Source organism: Furipterus horrens, unplaced genomic scaffold, assembly GCF_987537825.1.
Source record: "Furipterus horrens unplaced genomic scaffold, mFurHor1.1.pri manual_scaffold_8, whole genome shotgun sequence".
Taxonomy (NCBI): domain Eukaryota; kingdom Metazoa; phylum Chordata; class Mammalia; order Chiroptera; family Furipteridae; genus Furipterus; species Furipterus horrens.
Genome location: NW_028327178.1, coordinates 28,336,231 through 28,354,393, shown reverse-complemented (window position 1 = coordinate 28,354,393; position 18,163 = coordinate 28,336,231). Strand labels below are relative to the sequence as shown.

The window sequence follows — 18,163 nt, the reverse complement described above, 5'->3', positions numbered from 1 at the left end:
TAAATAACACGGGTGGGGGGAGGGGAACGACAGAATTTATTTATAATATTTTACATGTTCAAACTTCAGTTACCTTCGAAGTACTCTCCATCTGATGCAATATACCTATTCAAACATTTTCTCCACTGTTAATAACCATTTTGAACTCGTTGATTTTGATGCCTTTTAGTGCTTCTGCAGTTTTTCGTTTTACCTCTTCCACATTGGCAAAATGTTTCCCTTTGAGGACTTTTTTTCATCAGGAAACAAAGTTTCTCGAGGCGAGATCGGGTGATTAGGGAGGGTGGGGCATGGAAGTTGTGTTGTTTTGGGTCAAAAACTGCTGAACACTCAGCATAGTGTGGGCAGATGTGCTCATAAGTCACCCATCATGAAGTGGGAAAACTCGTTGAATCTTTAAAAAAAAAACCCCAAAACAACAACTCACTGAAGCCAAGTGCAGCCTCTCACAACAACGCCAGCTGGTACACTGACATAGATGGGTTCCTAGAACACTCACCTCGTGGGGGAAGCCTGTACTACAAGGGGCCCGCCCTCCTGAAGATAATTCGTTTTATTTATTTTTTGCGTCCCTCCCAGTACGTCTCTCTCAGTTGCGTTGGCTGGGAAGAGAGGCTGATTCGGAGGCTGAGGCACAGGGCAAGACTACCCCAGTGTGACAGGGCAAGTTACTCAGCCCTTTCTTTCCCAGTCTCAATTTTGGACCTCCTCCAAATATTCTGAACAAAGAGAAAGACTAATATACTCTAAAGAGGGAGTCACTGGGATCAGGAATAACCCAGTAGTGTTGTCAAGATTTATTACAGTCTTTAAATGTGTTATAAGAGCATTTATAACTTTGAAGCAAAAATTGGGGGATGCACTTGGGTTAAATTAAAAGGACAATTTCATATTTTCTTGTCAAATGACTTTACTTGAAGCAACAAATGAAATATAATTTAACTCAACAGGAAATATCACACTTGGAGGAAAAACATAGAAAAAACCCCCCTTAAAGCCAAACATTCTTTCCACGGCACAGCACTGACATTTCTAGATTGACAGCAGAATGAGTATGTTTCCATGAAACAAAATTACGAGTCCAAAGTCTGCCTTTTAAATAGTTTTCCACTTCATCTCTCCTTCCCAAGGCTCAGGGAACGATGCTTGTGGCCTTTCTCAGGGCCAGGTAGCCGGTGACAACATCGGATGGCAGTCTCCGAATGTAGGAAAACTCTTCGATGGAGCTGAAGCGCAGCTTGCTCTGTGGGTCAGTATAGTTGGCCTGGGTGGGAAACAGGCACAGAGAAGCAGCGTTGGTGGTGGTAGTAGTGAATATTTTAAGTTCAAGGGTGTTTTTTTTCTATTTTATTGAAAGTGAAATATATCTTCATCATGTCTTACTCTGTCACCAAGAGCCCTAAATTGCTCGCTTTGGCGAAGAGGTGTTAATCCTCCCAGACTTGAGTAATACTTCAGGGGGAGGAAGAGGAATAACCGCAGTGGACATTAGAACTCTTCTGGTCGGTGCCTCAGGGCTACAAGCAACAGCGCCAAAACAGTTCACGATGATGATCCCTGCCTTCAAATTCCCACCTGCTTCACACGACTGTTCCGGATCTGTCCCCAAAGCAGGGAGCAGCACCTCCATGCGTGCTGGCACACCCGCCCTTCCCTGCTACCGCCCACCTACTCCCACTGCACCCCTCTCCCACTCTTCCACCCCCTCCCTGTACCACTTCCACGGCTCCCTGGGCTCCACTGCAATGCTGGGTTGGCTACCCACACCCACTCTTCCACTGGAAGGGACAGCATCCTACTACTGCAGCCAGGGTCATCTTTGCAACTTGCAATTCTGGTCATGTTCTTCTTCGCGAAACCTCTCAATGGCTCTTCTCTGTTCTCAGGACAAAGGCCCAAGTCCTCAGCATGGCTCCTCAGGACCTACCAGCTCCTCAGCCACATGTCTTTGCTCACTGGTTCCAACTTCCAGGCTCTAAGTCCCTCCCTCCTGTCATGCCCCATTTGTCCTTTCCTTAGAAGGGGTCCCCACCCTGGTCCACTATGTTCAGTAACCCCCTATTTATCCTATAGGACTCTGCCCCCAAAGTCAGGACCCCACTTTCACCTCAACACATTTGTCTCCTGTGGAATGCTTATCTCTGTTGCTTTTAAGTTTATTATCTCCATGACTTTTGACTAAGATCTAGGCTCTGAGGCTCCCTGAGGCAGGAATCCTGTGGTGTGCTTAATCACTGAATTCTGGCTCCTAATGCAATGCAGAGCACACAGTAGGCCTTCAGTCAGTGTTTGTACAGCAAATGATAAATGAACCAACAAATGGACAATTAGGACCATCAGAGCAAAGAGAACTTGCTTCCCATTGACATACCAAAATTCTCTTTGGTCTGTTTTTCCCATTGCGGAGCAGAGAATCTAATTCATCCACTATATACCTCAAGGCACATAGCATCTAAAGATTTTGAAAGAGAAGACATGAGGGTGAGTCATTGGGAACTCCTTCAAAAAAATTATAAGAGATGCCATTAAAGTCTAGACAGATAACATCCAATTACTCCAGTGTGGATTGTTTGCTTCAATGTTGTTCATCTCTGTGGACCTAGCAGCAGCAATGCTGTGATTTAATCAGGGAGGGAAGTGAAGAAGCTTACAGGCTGAAGGGAACTGAGTCATAGGTTTCTCGTAAGAGAAAAGGTCTTCAATTCTGCCACTGGGGATCTCCTTAGGTATTTAACAGCTTCCTGTCAGGAAAATGAGATTGTTTCTAAAAAATTAAGATTAACTAAAGCTCTATAAGAAATAAAACTTTGATCCTTTGGTTTGATCTAAATATTGCCTTTCTAGAGTAACATAACATATGACAGTAATATGAGGACGGCTTAAGTAGAAAAACAGCAGAAGTGCGTTCTGAGGCTCCCGGTCCGGTGGCAGTCAGATGAACGGACTGGCAGGGGAGGCTGCCCCGCAGTTCCGACCCGGGGTGCAAGCATGTGCATCTGGCTTTGATCACCCGGCCTCCATATATGAAGCAGCCTGGCCTGGCTCCATTCCTGAGGCTGCCTCACTCCTACCACCAAACTGAGCTGAGCCGGCCCGCCCAAGTTCAGACCTCACTGCCAAGAAGGCTGCTGAATAAGTAATGCGAAATACACAGCTACTGTGGCACCAATAAAGAGGTCACCAACAAGAACTTGCACAGACCAGACATGACCTAGTATTCTGAGCAGAGGGAAGGATGCCAAGGGACACTGCACTGTGGAACAAGTCAAGAACTGCACTCCTACTGTCGGACCCTCCCCCGGACTCCATCCTTGGAGCCTGAAGGACACAAAGCCACCTCCCAAGAGGACAGGCGGCAAACAGCCCTCAGGCCTTCCTTGCTGGAGGGTGAGAGGCAGTGTTTGGTGCTCCCCCATCCCTCCCAGAGCCACAGTACTTTCCCCAGCTTTGTGACAAGGGCTAAACACAGCTGTGACCCTGCATGCCTCCCTGCCACGCCCACACATGGGGCAGTTGTTGCTTGGCTGGCTGGGAGAAAGTGGGTCAGTGTAAACATGGGCTGGGCTTTACTTTTTAATTATGTAACTTTAATTCACACAAGTAACAGATAAACATGTTTTCCTCTAAAAAAAAGAAAAAGAAAACATTATGAATATGACTAAAGTCCCTTTCTATCACCATCTACCATCCAACATCGTTTGCCTTCCCCTGAGCAAACCATGGCTAGGTGGGCACCCTTCCAGACCTTGTGCATCTATAACCTTACACATGTACATAAACACACCAGAGAAATTAGCCTATATTCTTTCATTAGTATGTGCTGATTTTTACTTAGGGGGTTCTATGCTGCCTGCACTGCTTTGCACCTTTCAGTATATACCTTGGAAGTTATTCCATGTTGTTGTATATACATTGAGCTCGTAGACTAGTATGAAAACACCCTGCTGATTGACCTTTATGTTGTTCCCGATATTTTGCTAATATGTTTTCTCATAAGCATTTCTGCATGAGGCTCCTTGAGCCTGCTGTTTCTCAGGGAGCTGTCTAGAAGGCAAACGCTGGGTCAAAACAGCAATGTACAAGGATGTCCAATTCTCTATGATGGTGATCATGTATATAATCAAACATCTTCATTTCTTCCCTACCTGATGAGTGTTTTTCCTAATTATCAGTGAACTTGAATATCTACTTACTGGTCATGTGTATCTACTCCTTGTAATTGTCTATTTATATCCTTTCAGCCAATTCTTCTATAGGTTTGTCTTTAAATGACTTGGAGTTCTTTCTATATTCAGAATTTCTTGAATCTTACATGCAGTGGGACAAGAGGTTTTAGGTTTTATATAACAGGACAAGTCCTTTGCCAATGGGATAAAGGGGCCTGGAACAATGCTTCTCACAATGAGTTTCATGCCTCCTAATGTGTGAAAACCACTGCACTAGCAGATGAGCTGCCTGATAATGGTGAGGATAAAGCTACATTCTAAAGAACCCCCTCCAGGTCTGGTCATAAACCATTGCGTCTACAAGCTTGGCACAAAATGGAACAGGGAGAAATTTCCATTTGGGGCCATAACAGAATAACTGGGCCCAGCTAGCTCTTCTGTCACAAACACCTATTAGAATGGGTCAAGTATATGAGGCAACCATTTGCAGGCAGCAGACAAGAGATAGCATAAGGCTACAACATCTCTCTCAAGGTGATGTCCTGTCAGGGGACCTTTAGGAGATACATGCCGTGAACAGATGCAAAAAGAACCTACCACACACGCACACATATACATGCACACACATATGCGTTTGCCATTTTAAAGCACTTCTACTCTATCAGTTTTTTGGGATCATTGTATTTAAGGATCTAAGTTTGTAGTATACTGAGGAGTCTGTGGCTCTCTGGAGGAAAAGCTAAAATATGTGACTAATTGAGAGTATAACTAATGTTATTTTCAAAATTACAATAAAAACTCAAATCCTTGCCAATGTAAAATGCGTATCATTTAGTCAGTTTGTTACAGAAGTTGGAGGCATACTGATGTGGATGAGTTTTTAAAAGTGAAGTGACTCATTATTTCTACAGTTATGAAAAAAAGCATGTATTCCAAATTGAATAGTGATGAAAAGGATGAAGAGGTGAGCTGAAAGTTCCACCCTTTACCTACATTCTGAAAAGAAGGAAATGAGGCTCTCTGAGGTTTCTGAGGTTCAGCAACTTGCCTAAATCCCACTCATTCAACTATGCTGCTGGTTTTCAAGCTGTGTTCCCCAGAAGTTACTGTGGTGGGGGCCGTGGGGAGGACAGAGGACCAGGTCCACACAGGACTGCAGTGGGTGCGTGGGCTCCAGGGGATTCAGTAAAACATTTCATTTGGAAAAGAGGCTCTGGTGCTTAAAAATATGTTTAAAAACCACTATCTTTACCATAGTGCCTCTTTAGAGAAGTTTAAATATTTTTTAAAGAGCACAATCATCTCTAAAATGTAGAAGTTTGTTAAAACTTGAGCAGTAAAAAGAATTGTTTTTTTCCTATAGTTAACATATATATATATATATATATATATATATATATATATATATATGAAATATCTTTCACATAAGCACAGAAAGGGGAAGTGAAACTTGGGTCTCCTTTTTCCTGGAGCAACCCTCTCTCCAGGCTGCCCACACGATGCCCCAGTTCACAGCCACCCTTAAATAAATACGTGAACACTTCACCACACACCCATGACCTCCTCTCAAAGTATACGGGCTCCAGGCAGGACAGGTGGTGGTCAATACTCAACACTATCTAAGTCGATAATACTCTGAAATCTTCCTTTCAATTCTATGTTAAAAGACATAGAGATGTAATTATACTCACAAGAAGACCTGAAACATCAGAGTACTTCTTAGCTGGTTTGAAGGATGGAGGAGCATCAATACTGAAGTCTGAAAAAAAAGAAGATAACTAAACTGGCTTTAAAACATTCAGCTCCCTTCCCTTTATATCTACAATATTGTTTGATAGTATTTCTGAAATTTTTATTTTGTGATGAATTACTCACAGAATTCTCTGGGGAAATAATGCAATATGTCAGAGACCAAGGGCAGGCTCTGATCTAGCTTTATCCTGTCTCCAGGGACCCTCTACTCCAGCAGAAACAGTGAAAAGCTCGTCCGCCCACAGGCCATCTTCACTGTCTCGGGCCACATGGGCTGATGTGATGAGATGCCAAACGACCCACTGCTTGGATCTCAGCATCTGGACATTGGAATGTCCACACCCAGACAACTGACTAGCTCGCTTGTCATCCATCTGAGTCACCCCCATGAAAGACGTGCAGTGGGACAAGAGCTGGAGGAAACTTACCTGTACTTTCCAATGAAGCTCAACAGAACATAAAACAGTGCTTTACCTAGATTTGGAAATACTGCAGCATGAAGCATTTACTCTGAAAAACACCAGCTCAGAGAGTAAAACACAGCTGGCCTTTACGCTGCTTATTAGAAAACCTCCTAAATCTGGGGCAACCTCGTTCTTGGAAACAAGTTTTAAGAGTAGACTTCTGAACAAGAAGAATGTCATACAGAAACATCAATATTATTATATCAGGACTTATTTCTCCAGACTGACATGAACAGTGACACTAAAAACCACACATCCATGACAACACAAACAGATTCAATACAGATACAGTTATGAGGAAATATACACATAATCTCCCTATATTGATGCCACTATAGAATTCCTAAGGTAACAATTATTTCCTACATTAATGCAAACATAATAATTTAGGTGTGTGGTAAGCAAGTTCCCAGTCTGAACATTATAAACTCATAGGAGGCTCTAAACAACTCACAGTTAGGATCATTCAGTTGCCACGGCAGTGCCCTTTCAGAAGCGAGAATCTGTTTCAGGTTCTTCCAGGTTCTATTCTTCTTGCCAGCTACTGCACCACCATGGCCAGAGTGCTCGAATTAGAAATATGGATAGGAAGAAGCAAAACTCAATGGAAGGTACCATTTCAGAATCTGACATTCATGCTTGTTCATAACTGTAATATATCCTTCACTCTGTCAGCAATCACTTGTACCCCTAAGCCTTTAGGGGAAAAAAAGTGTTACACCGTACACTTTAATCTTACTTATAAAAAATAAAAAATGTTTTTGGATTGTCAGAATCCATGAGTTAGTTGGTGAGGGAGTAAAAACAAAAGTTTTCTTTTTTTTACATGCACACAGAAAATCACATCCTTTATTGGATTTAACTTTTCACTCATGAATTTCCCATTACTTTAAAATAAATTTACTACAAAGTTAGATTTAAACTCATTTAGACCACATCTCTAAGCTCCCTTCTGAGGGCAAGTCTCTGCCTTGCAAATTACTGATGATCCTAGAAAACCCAAATATGCCTTAATAATGGCACAGCAAGCCTTCTGGAAATATACATTTTTGTCCTATGAAGATGACAAAATAAAATGGAAAAGAATAGCAAAATCTGTTGTAGGCACTGGCAATACTGTATTTTCAAAACTAATTCATGAAAAACAAACTTTTAATGGTGTAATCTGAATCACTATAATTTATCATGTTCCTCAAGAACAAAAGGATAAGTAGCCTGTTTCTACTTTACAGTGTAACAGCTTCTTACATGTACTTAAGGGAAGGGTTCTTCTGTTCCCGCCCTTCCCACAAAGCCCATGACAGAGAAGGTGGCAACTTGGATTGATGGAGGAGGGGACGCCTGCACCACCTGGGCTGCAGGCCCAGCATGATCAGAAGCCAAGGTTTGGTTGTTTGGCTTTTAATTTATCAAAAAGCTTAGATGCTTACCACAAAGTTGGGATCCTTAAATGGCAAAGGTTTGGAAGTTTTTTCCATAGGTCCTGTGCTAAAATCAGAGGATACCATTTTATTCTCACTCATGGCTTCCATGCTGATACCCTTAAAACACAATAAAAATAGTAGGAGGTCAGTATCTTTTAGCTGCGTTCCCTATCTCAGCTCTCAGCAAGACATAAGATGATACCACAGGATGTGCGAGGGAAGACAGTGTGCCGAGCCCCAGCAGGTGACCTGCAACAGAGGAAGGTAGGTTAGACTGGCGCAGCACCTGCTCTGCAGAAGCCATAGGAGAGGCCACCAGGACCCTCTATGTGCCAAGCACAGGGATGGGTGTCCTACCCGAGATAGTTCATTGAATGCTGATGACGACTACAAAGTGGCTGTTATCCCCAGTAGACAGAAAAAAACGAGGTTCTCCATGACATCACATGGCCCCTACTCCTGCTGATCTTGTCAAACTACGTCTTGAAACATTAAGACAAACGAGGTCTGGCCCCTTTAAGGGTCTCATCAGTCAGATTCCAGGCTAGAGCCGTATGCTTAAGGGGCACAAACAGCACGTGGGCATTCTGAGGAGGGAGAACAGAGGGAGAGGAGGCTGGACAGTCAGCTGGCTGACAAGCAAGCTAATGTGCTTTGAAACAAAAACCTTTTAAGCTAAGAGTCACAAAGAAAAAACAAGACAAAGTAAGAAATCACTTCTGATTTGTAATGTACTTTCCAATCTTCCCAGACTGCAATAAACTGTTTTTTGATAAATAATTTACATAGAGCAAAATACACAGATCTTAAAGTGTAGGTTTCATGAGTTTTTGCCAAATGTTTACACTTGTGTAACTCATGCCCTCCTCGAGATAGAGAAAGTTCCCCCATGCCTCTCCCTGGTCAATACTTTCCACCCTCAGGGGCAACCACTGTTCTGATTTCTACCATATTATTTTTTCTGTTCTAAAACTTCACGAGTGGAATCTGACGGCACATACCATTGTGTTTTGGCTTCTTCAGCTCAGCATGATGTTTCTGAGATGTATGCCTGCTTCTGCATGGATCAGTAGTTTGTTTCACTGAATTTGTATACTAATCAGTAGAGTAGTATTCTACTTTATGGATGTACCACAATTTGTTAATCTATTTTCCTGTTGATAAAATTGGGTCATTTTCAGTTTTCAGCTATTATAAATAAAGCTGCTGTGAAATATCTGTATAAACCTTTGAATGGATATGTGTTTTTAACTTCTCTTGGTAAATATCTAGGAGTGGAATGGTTGGGTTGTAGGGTAAGTATATGGTTAACTTTATAAGAAACTGCCAAACCATTTTCCTAAATGGTTGCACTCTTATATTCCCAGCAGCAATGTAAGAGTTCTAGTTGTATAAACAGATATTCCACCCCACCACCCCTCCTCCCTGCAGTGGCATCCATGTGCGAGGAGGGGAGTCAGGGAGACAGGGGCCACTCACTCTCCTGCAATAGTTCTCTGACAGTCTCTTCTGAAACACCCGCTCACACTCCTCACCACAGTCTCTCCACATGGGCCTGAGCTCCAGCCAAGGAGTTTGGGGTCTGTGCCCCTTCTCTGCTCACACCACCTCTTCGGTCTGGACTGCCCCTCACCTCATCCTACCCCATTCATGGTCCTTCCTAACTTCTCCCCCAGGACCCAGATCAAATGTCAGCTCACTAAGAACTGAGAGGCCTCCCATTTCTCATCCTTTTCCTACCACCTATAACACAAGTCATGTCTCTCTCTCTCCTTTCCCTTTCTTCCCTCCCTCCCTCCCACCTCTCTCTCTCTACCCCTTCCAGTTCATTGACCTCATCTGGCCCCTTCCTCAGCTGTAAGTTTCAGGCGAGTGACTCTGTAGCGCACACCTTGCCCACTCCATTCTCTACAGCACAGCCAGGGACACACCTTAAATGTAAGCTTGATGTTGCTCCGCTACTTACAACTGCTCAGTGGTTCCCACCGCCCTTGGGATTGGGAACAAATTCTGGCCTCCTCTCCAGCCTTGCTTCTTGCTCTCCCTCCTACCTGTATATTGTATTTTCTGATGCAAAATCCATTGTCATTTTCTATACAGGACAAACAGTTTCCAATTTTTCTATTTTCACTTATGTTTCACTAAAATTATTTTCATAAGGACTAGTGTGTGTCAGATTTGATTTTACTACAAAGATTAGATTTAGCATTTTGTACACAACTTACTTTTATTGCACTTATGATTTTTCCCTCACAGTCACAGCATTTCTGCCAGGTACATGTGTCCTGGGAGGTACAATTTAATGGGGAAGATTTAATTTTCGCATCACATTTAATCATTAACCAATGTTACCTGTGTAGCCAGTTGGCAATGTTATTTTGTATTGACTACTTCTTAGAGTAATATCTATATTTTGGATATATGATTGATAATTTGTATTTATGCCTTAGTCAATGAAAAAACAGCAGCTTTTGAAACAGGCAGGGAGCAACAGACCAGAAGGAGAGACGGAGGACGAGAGTAGAGGCAGAGTCCAAGTGAGAACGCACAGAGGCATCGAACACTGTGCTTCACTCTGTGGCTCACCCCCCTGTCCCCTGTGTCTAACCCAGTGCCTGGTACAGAGTCAATACCAAAACATCACTGACTGGTTCACAGATCGGAGTTAAGGAACCAGAGAGCAACATGACTAAATGCCAGCATCAGTATTTAAGATGTATTTGCTGAGGAGTTCATTGTAAGGAATCGTCTCTGGGTGGGATGCAGTGGCCAAACACAAAGAAACACAGGAAGGGTAATCTGGAAACAACAGGACTTGGTTACCTAACGGGGCACAGGGAACAGGGTGGAAAGAACAGGAAAACGGGAAGGGAAGAGAGAGAAGTAAACTTCACTGAGTATAGCTCTTTGTAGAGTTTTGGCCCTTTGAATCATATTAGGGTTTCACATACTAAAAACATCATCATCATCATCATAAAAATAAAATGAACAAGGATGGGGCAGCAGATAGATAAAATAGAATACAAGCAAAACCAAATAAACCTAACTGCATTTGGAATGAATAGCAACCACACTGAAGGCGAGGACGGGAGAAATAGCTTTAGTGACTTCGAACACAATATTCTGACAATATAACCTAAGGTTAACGGCAGTAAGAACCATAAACAACTGCTAGGTTTGCTTCTCACAAGGGTTTACTACTTTATATGTATTCTAAGATGAAGCAAATAAGGAATGAAGGGAGGCTAGTGGGTTAAAATCAGAGTTTATTGATATGAACTCATGGTTTTTGACTTAGTTCTGAGAGCTGGAAACAATGATCAATAGTCACACTATTGTTTATATCCTGGTTTCTCAATATTATTTTTCTAGAACTAGTGATCCATGAAGAAATGGCTGATTCCAAGGGTGGGGGAGGGGCAGGGGCAGGAAAGTACAAGATGAGCCTTGAGGTGCCAAAAAGTAAGAGCTATTATACCAGTGTGCCAGGGCTGCCGTAACAAAATATCGCAGACTAAGTGGTTGGAACAACGGAAATTTATCTTCTCACAGTTCTGACACTAGAAGTCCAAGATCAAGGTGCCAGAAGGGTTGATTTCTCCTAAGGCCTCTCTCCTTCCTTATAGATGGCCATCTTCTCACTGTTGTACATGACTTTTACTCTGTACATGTGCCTTCCTGGTGTCTCTCCCTCTTCTTTTAAGGATACCGGTCATACTGGATTAGGGACCCACCGTTATGACTTTGCTGAACCTTAATTACCTCTTTAATGGTCCCATGTTTAAAACAGTAACATTCTGAGGGGTATTTAGGGTTAGGACTACCACATATGAATCTTGGGGGACACAATTCAATGCATAACAACACTCAAAACACAATGGAGGTATATTAAAGAATACAGGAGCCAGTTTGAAGAGTGCCCACTAGCCAAATCTAGACAACTTGAGCAACTAATTAAATAATGATAATTCAGAACTTATAAAGTACTCTTATGACTCAGTGACAAAGACAAATAATTCCATTTTAAAAAGGGCAAAAATTTCAATACACTCCTTCAAAGAAGATATACAAATTACCAGTATGCACATAAAAAGATGCTCAACATCGTAATTAGGAAAATGTAAATCAAAACCACAAAACAGCCCTGGCCCATGGGGTTCAGTTGGTTAGTCTCGTCCCATAAACTGAAAGGTTGTGGGTTCAATCCTCAGTCAGGACACATAGCTAGGTTGTGGGTTCAATCCCTGGTTGGGGGGTGCATACAGGAGGCAACCAGTCAATGTTTCTACCTCACATAGATGCCTCTCCCTCTCTCCCTCCTTCACTTTCTCTCTCCTCTCTCCTCCCCTCCCCCTGTTCCTCTCTCTCTAAAAGCAATGAAAAATGTTCTCAGGTGAGGATTAAAACAAAAATTAAAAACACAAGAGATAATTTCAAACTTGTTAGGATGGTTATAATCAAAAACATAATGACATGTTGGTAAGGATGTGAAGAAACTAGAACCTTCATACATTGCTTGTGAAAATGTAAAAGGGTGCAGTCACTTTGAAAAACTGTTTGGTCACCTGTTTTTAGAGGCTAACCTAATGGTGAATGAGCCAGCGTCTCCGCAGAACCCAGGGAGGAAGCCATAGCTGGCATGCAGGTCAAAAGAGTGACAGTCACCTGCTCTTTTGAGAGGTGGTAGTCCAGGGGAGAAGGAGGAAGCTTGGCCACTGGCTGAAAAGGCACAAGAGGTAAGCAGGTGACCCACCAGTGTTACAGGAAGGCAACGGGCCATTCCCCTGAGGAACCTCACAATTCATTAATGATGCACCACAAGACTACTCGGTGAGGAAAGGCTGATGGACATGTGCTGCCAGGAGGCTGGGTCTACAGGGTAGCCTAAGTTAAGCGAGAGTGAAAAACTCTAAGAACTATGCAGTAAGCATCCCATCAGGACAGAAAAATCATGACAGCTAGAGACAACTCAGGAGAACAGGCAGAATGTAAAAGAGGTTTCCTGGGGCCAGAAACACTTTAAGGTTCAACTTTTCTGAGTTTCTCATAACTTAGTTTCATAAAGAAAATGACTACTTATGTAACCTTGTTTCCATCTGGGAGAAAATAAGCAAACAGAACTGCTACAAATGCAGAGGAGATACTAAAGGGAAAGGAAGAACCAGGCCCCGAGGCCTCCAACAGATTACAGTACCATCCACAGAACACGCCTGGCTCACAGTGCTGCTATCTTCGAGCAGTGACATTAGCTCTACCTCCTTCCCCAGAACTGTTGAAAGGCAGCAATTTCCCCTCTCTGTTCATGCCCCTTCCCTGAATCCTAGTGGGTAAGGTCATAGGCACAGTGAAATCCTGGGAAGGAATACAGGGCATTCTTTAGATGTAGGCTGTTCCCAGGCCCGGGGAGACCCAGGCAGGTAGTGCTGCCCAGAGGCCACTAAGAAAAGTAGGGACCTCAGCAATTCCTGAGTGCTGGAAGGTCTGGGAGCTCTGCCAGGAGACAGGATGCACTGACACACAGGTGCATCTGCTCAGAGGAAAGGGAAGGTGGTGGGACAAGAGGGCTAGAAGCTGGTATCACCATTCCAAGTGGCATCCTTGCGAAGAGTCACAAAGGGAACGAAGGTGATGCGCTTATGCAATGATCTTCAAAACCGACCCCTCCTGCTCATTTGACCACTCCATCCTCTTCTCGTCCCTTGTCAGCTGAGAAGAGGCAGAGAAAGGAAGCCATTCGAAGGTGAACTAAACTGCACTATTCCAGGGCTGCCCTCTTCCCTCTCTGAACAGGCTCAAAAAGAAGACCCCACTCAGACCCAAAACTGGGTCTCCTGCTTTTCTTTCCTTTTTACTTCCGTCCTCACGTTACTGCACCCTCATTCTTCCCTCCCCCTGGGCTTCCTTCCACTGAGCTAAGACTCCCATGTCTATTAGTGATGGGATGAGAGGGAGAGACCTTCAATCAAAGGGAGGATCAAGTCTGTGAGGCAGGGATGCAATAAAATAAAATTTAATATGATGTACAGTTTCCTATTACTAAACCACTATAACACTAAGAGACTTTACGAGATGAGCCATCCTGCCCTGAGACATGAACACCCTAAGAAGAGGGAAAAAAATAACACCTATCACTAAAAGAGCTGATGCAAGTCCTAGGGAAGAGAAACCTGGCCTGCTGTCAAAGAAGGGTGCAAGCCTGCCACGAACTGTGACGAGTCAGAGACCTCAGCTGTGCCCAACTGTAGAACCCAAATAAATGGCTTCATCTCGCCAGACTGCATGACTACATGACTGACTCAGACTTAAGGATAACTTGGGTTTCTGTCTGTGGTTACAAAGAAGAGAAACAAATGTCCTTTGTCTTATCACTGAAAAAAAAAAAAATCAAATGTCCACTTACATCTATCTAATAGTATTCTAAATTCAAAGAGGTGACCCTAGTCTAAAACTACAAGGTTAGTTTAGGGTTACTTAAAACAGCAAAACTGTAAAATGCAGCCTAAATATTCAATAACATAAATTAAATAAGAGCAGTCTATCAAGAGAAACAGGTTCATGCAATAATGCTAAGTGAAAAGCAGGATACACAATGTTATATATCAAATACAATGGTGAAAAATTACATTTATATATAGAAAACACAAATTATTATAGTTGCTGGAGAAGAAAATTGGATGACTTTTTATGACCACTTTAAAAATAGAAAAAATGCCCCAGCTGGTGTGGCTCAGTTGGTTGGGTATGGTCCCAAGAACTGAAAGGTTGCTTGTTGGATTCCTGGTCAGGGCACATGCCTGGGTTGTGGGTTCAGTCCCCTGGGGTGCATAGGGAAGGCGAACAATCGGATGTTTCCATCACATTGGTGTTTCTCACTCTCTCTTCCTCCCTCCCCCTCTCTCTAAAATCAAAAATAAAAATAAAATACTTAAAAAAAATAAAAGTAGAAAAAATGAACTTCTAAAGCTTAACAGTATGATGATTTTTCTTAAAAGTTAGGGTAGAATGACTTTTTTTTTTAATGAATAAACAAAAATCAACCCAGCATTCTCTGGCTGCCTCCAATTACAGAGCAGTTAGTCTGTCTTGGGCTTTCTACATTAATCTTCTAAAGCAGGGCTGCCTCTCATCTTATTTAGATGTCTTGTTAACTGCTTAACCATGACAGATCAGTCTATTATATGACATTCAATATGTAGGTCAATTAGGTGTCTCTGTAGATTTTATCAACTTGAATAGACATTTGGAAAGTCTAAAACGCTCTATGTTGATCTCAAAAAATTCCCCCCAAAAGGATTTCTCTGCACATAAACTTGGTCATATTAGAGATCTGATTATATCTTCTAAGGTAGAGAATGATGAGTAATATCAAGAGTCAGCAAAAAAAAAAAAAAAAGAATATGGACTCTGGACAGTTTGCCTGGGTTCCAATCCTGACTCTACTGCTTGGTAGTTGTGTGACCTTTGGAAAGTTACTTAACCTTTCTTTGTTCCAGTCTTTTAACTTGTAGAATAACAATTCACAGGGGGTTGTTTTGAGGATTAAATGAGGTGGTACTTAGAGAATGCTTGGAACATTGCCTGGTATATAGTAAATGCCCAATAAATATTATTATTTATCATGATATCTTTCACTTTAGCAGTGTGCACCATGCACATACTGGGAGAAGATACCTGCAATGCATGTACCTGGAAAGGACTCCAATCAAGAGTATGTAAAGAATCTCTGAATATTTTTTTAAAGATTTATTTATTATTAGAGAGAGGGGAAGAGAGCAAGAGGAGGAGGAGAAACACTGATGTGAGAGAGAAACATCAACAGGCTGCCTTCTATATGTGCCCTGACCCAGGGACAGAATCCACAACCCAGGCATGTGCCCCGACTGGGAATTGAACCAGTGACCTTTTGCTTTGCAGGTTGATGCCCAACCAACTGAGCCATACTAGTCAGGACAAATTCTTGGATAGTAAAAATTTAAAAAAAAAAAAAATTAGAAAAAATCAGGCACTTCATAAATAATATTGGAATACTCAATAAGCATATGAAAAGGTAACTGGTATCATTAGTAATCAGTAACCAGAGTAATAAAAAATAAAACAAAAATCAGATCACAATCAGGATGTAGAGCAAGTGGAACTCTCATACTTTGCTGGTGAGAATGCACAATAGCACAAGTACTTTGGGAAACAATGTTTAACAATTTCTAACTACGTTAAATACGTATCTACTTTATGATCCGGTGATTCCACTTCTACTCATTTACCCAAGAGAAATGAAAGCGTATAATCTTCACAGACTTGTACAGGAATGTTCCCAGGAGGTTAAAAACAGTCAACAACCCAAATGTCCATCAGTTGTAGTATATTTACGTAATGTACCAGATATACTGACAGAGATAGTAACATGAATGAATGACTCCTCAAAACACTATTTCACAGAAAAACCCAGACACGAATGAGTACGTTCTGAATGATTCGATTCCATTTATATTCTGCTCAAAAATGCAAAGTCAAGTCTATGGTGAGAAATGTCAGAATAGGAAGGCAGTAATGCCTGGAAAGGGTCACCAAGTTATTTTCCAAGGCTCTTAATAATGCAGTCTTGATCTGAGTAGTGGTCAAATATAAGAAGTCACTGATCTGTACTTAAGATTTGTGAATTTTCCTATATGAAAAGTCATACCTTAATAAACTTTCTTAAAAAGCGGGAGCACTACTAATTATCAATGGAAGAAACAACAGGCAGTTAACACCTGTAGAACACCGTTCTGGGTGAACGATGCTACACCATGCTTTGGAGTGGACACAGTTACACTCTGTCTCTGCTCTCTTATTGCTTTAAATAAAATGCAGAAGCCAAAGCAAACACTCAGCTACCCAAGCCACTCCTCTGCTGAAAGTTCTTTGCGGGAATTTTGTCCACAGGCACTGTGTTCAGGGCTTTCCAACCATGAGCTCATTGAATCCTAAGAACAACCTCGTACGGTAACTCCAAACACACTTTGGGACGGGGGAAACTGAGGATCAAAAGGCACTTTTCTGAAGACACGGGAAACCACCTGTATCAATATATCTTAGTAGTCCTCCACGTAGGGCTTTGGGGCGCTCTGCACCTCACAGACACTCGGTAAATGTCTGTTAAATGGACGAAGATGAGACTTGATAACGTCTGCTTGACTGAAACAGAAAGAAGTCTGGAGCCTAGCTCTAACCACCACCTCGAAGGAAAGAGACGGACCTTACAGTATGTCAGCAGCAACCTCCCCACCTCGACAGCAAGAGCAGTGCAACGCGGGAAGTTCTTTATCCAACTTCCACATGTCCAAAGTATGGGGAAAAATGTTTCATCTACACAAGGGACTAACCTACCAAAAAGGTCACGGCACAAGATCGGCGCATGCGCCGTGACTCGCTCTGCGCAGGGTAACACACCCTCACTCCACTCGATCCGAATCCATAAGAAGCGCCCGTCCGGCCTCGCGCAGGCGCTCTTCTCTCGCCCCGCCCCGCTCAGCAACTGCGCGGGCGCAGGCTAGCCGTACTACAGCCTACCTGTCCAAAGCTAGAGGCGGACGCTTTTTTCTTCTTACTGGCGTTGTATGCCCCAGCGCTGCTGCTGTTGTGGGAAGGACTGGCTGGCCTCTTCTTGCTGTTCCGGGCTATTCCTGGAATGGCAGTGGTAGCCACAATTGGAATTTGAGCCGCCATCCCTACCCTGAGTCTTCCTCCTCCTCCCCCCTCCCTACTGCTTTCCCAGTGAAGGCTCTGGGACTTCCGGCTCGCTGTTATTTCCGTCTTAATGCTTGAAAACCTGGCCTGGATTCGCAAAGCATTCGCTGACTTCTCTCGGCTGAATCTAAGAGACGGAGCGCTGTGCAGCCAGTTCCATCCGCGGGGAAAGGTGTCTGCGGGGCTGCGTGCACCCTGCAGCTCTCGCACTCCCAGCGTGGGCACGTGCTTGGAAATCCCTACCGATCGAGGAATCGTCGTCGTCGTCGTCGGCAGCCATCCGTCTCGAGAGACGATGGTGTAGCTTCTTAAGAGTCTATCTGCACTCTCCAGTGAAGCTGAAGCCACAGAGCCTCGATGAAGCTACAGAGCCTGGGCAGGGTGATATGGAGGGTCTGCTGTTGCCCATGCAGCAGACCCCCCCTCTCTTCGCAGCTGAAGGGTCCAAGGGAAAGACGGAGTCAATACAGCTTGGCTTCAGGTGCGCCGCAGGAGTTGCCGGTGTTGACTACAACGTCAAACCGCCTTAGGGACTCCGGCTCCGGATTTTCTGTCGGGGTTTACTCCCTTAGCCTTTCCCCAGAAGAGGTATGCCGCAAGGCAGCGGAGGTTTTTTGGAGTCAGAGTTTTC

General features: G+C 43.2%; 1 protein-coding gene across 4 annotated transcripts in view; it reads right to left on the bottom strand.

The window, feature by feature from the left end:
* Nucleotides 1-17,588, bottom strand: part of INO80C (INO80 complex subunit C) — a 43,946-nt gene extending 26,358 nt beyond the window's left edge. The window contains exons 1-6 of one of the 4 annotated variants that reach the window (XR_016512710.1): nt 17,356-17,586; nt 7,813-7,923; nt 6,837-6,948; nt 5,858-5,925; nt 2,372-2,741; nt 1,202-1,264 (exon numbers count right to left, since the gene is read on the bottom strand). Coding sequence is in view for 3 of the 4 variants with exons in the window: in XM_090285653.1 (XP_090141779.1) it covers nt 1,133-1,264; nt 5,858-5,925; nt 6,837-6,948; nt 7,813-7,923; nt 17,356-17,511 (579 nt within the window). In the remaining variant the exon portion in view is untranslated. Of the gene's footprint in view, nt 1-892; nt 1,265-2,371; nt 2,742-5,857; nt 5,926-6,836; nt 6,949-7,812; nt 7,924-17,355 lie in introns of those variants that run through there. The other 3 variants (XM_090285653.1, XM_090285652.1, XM_090285654.1) reach the window with 3 other exon arrangements.
* Nucleotides 17,589-18,163: the final 575 nt, after the last annotated feature.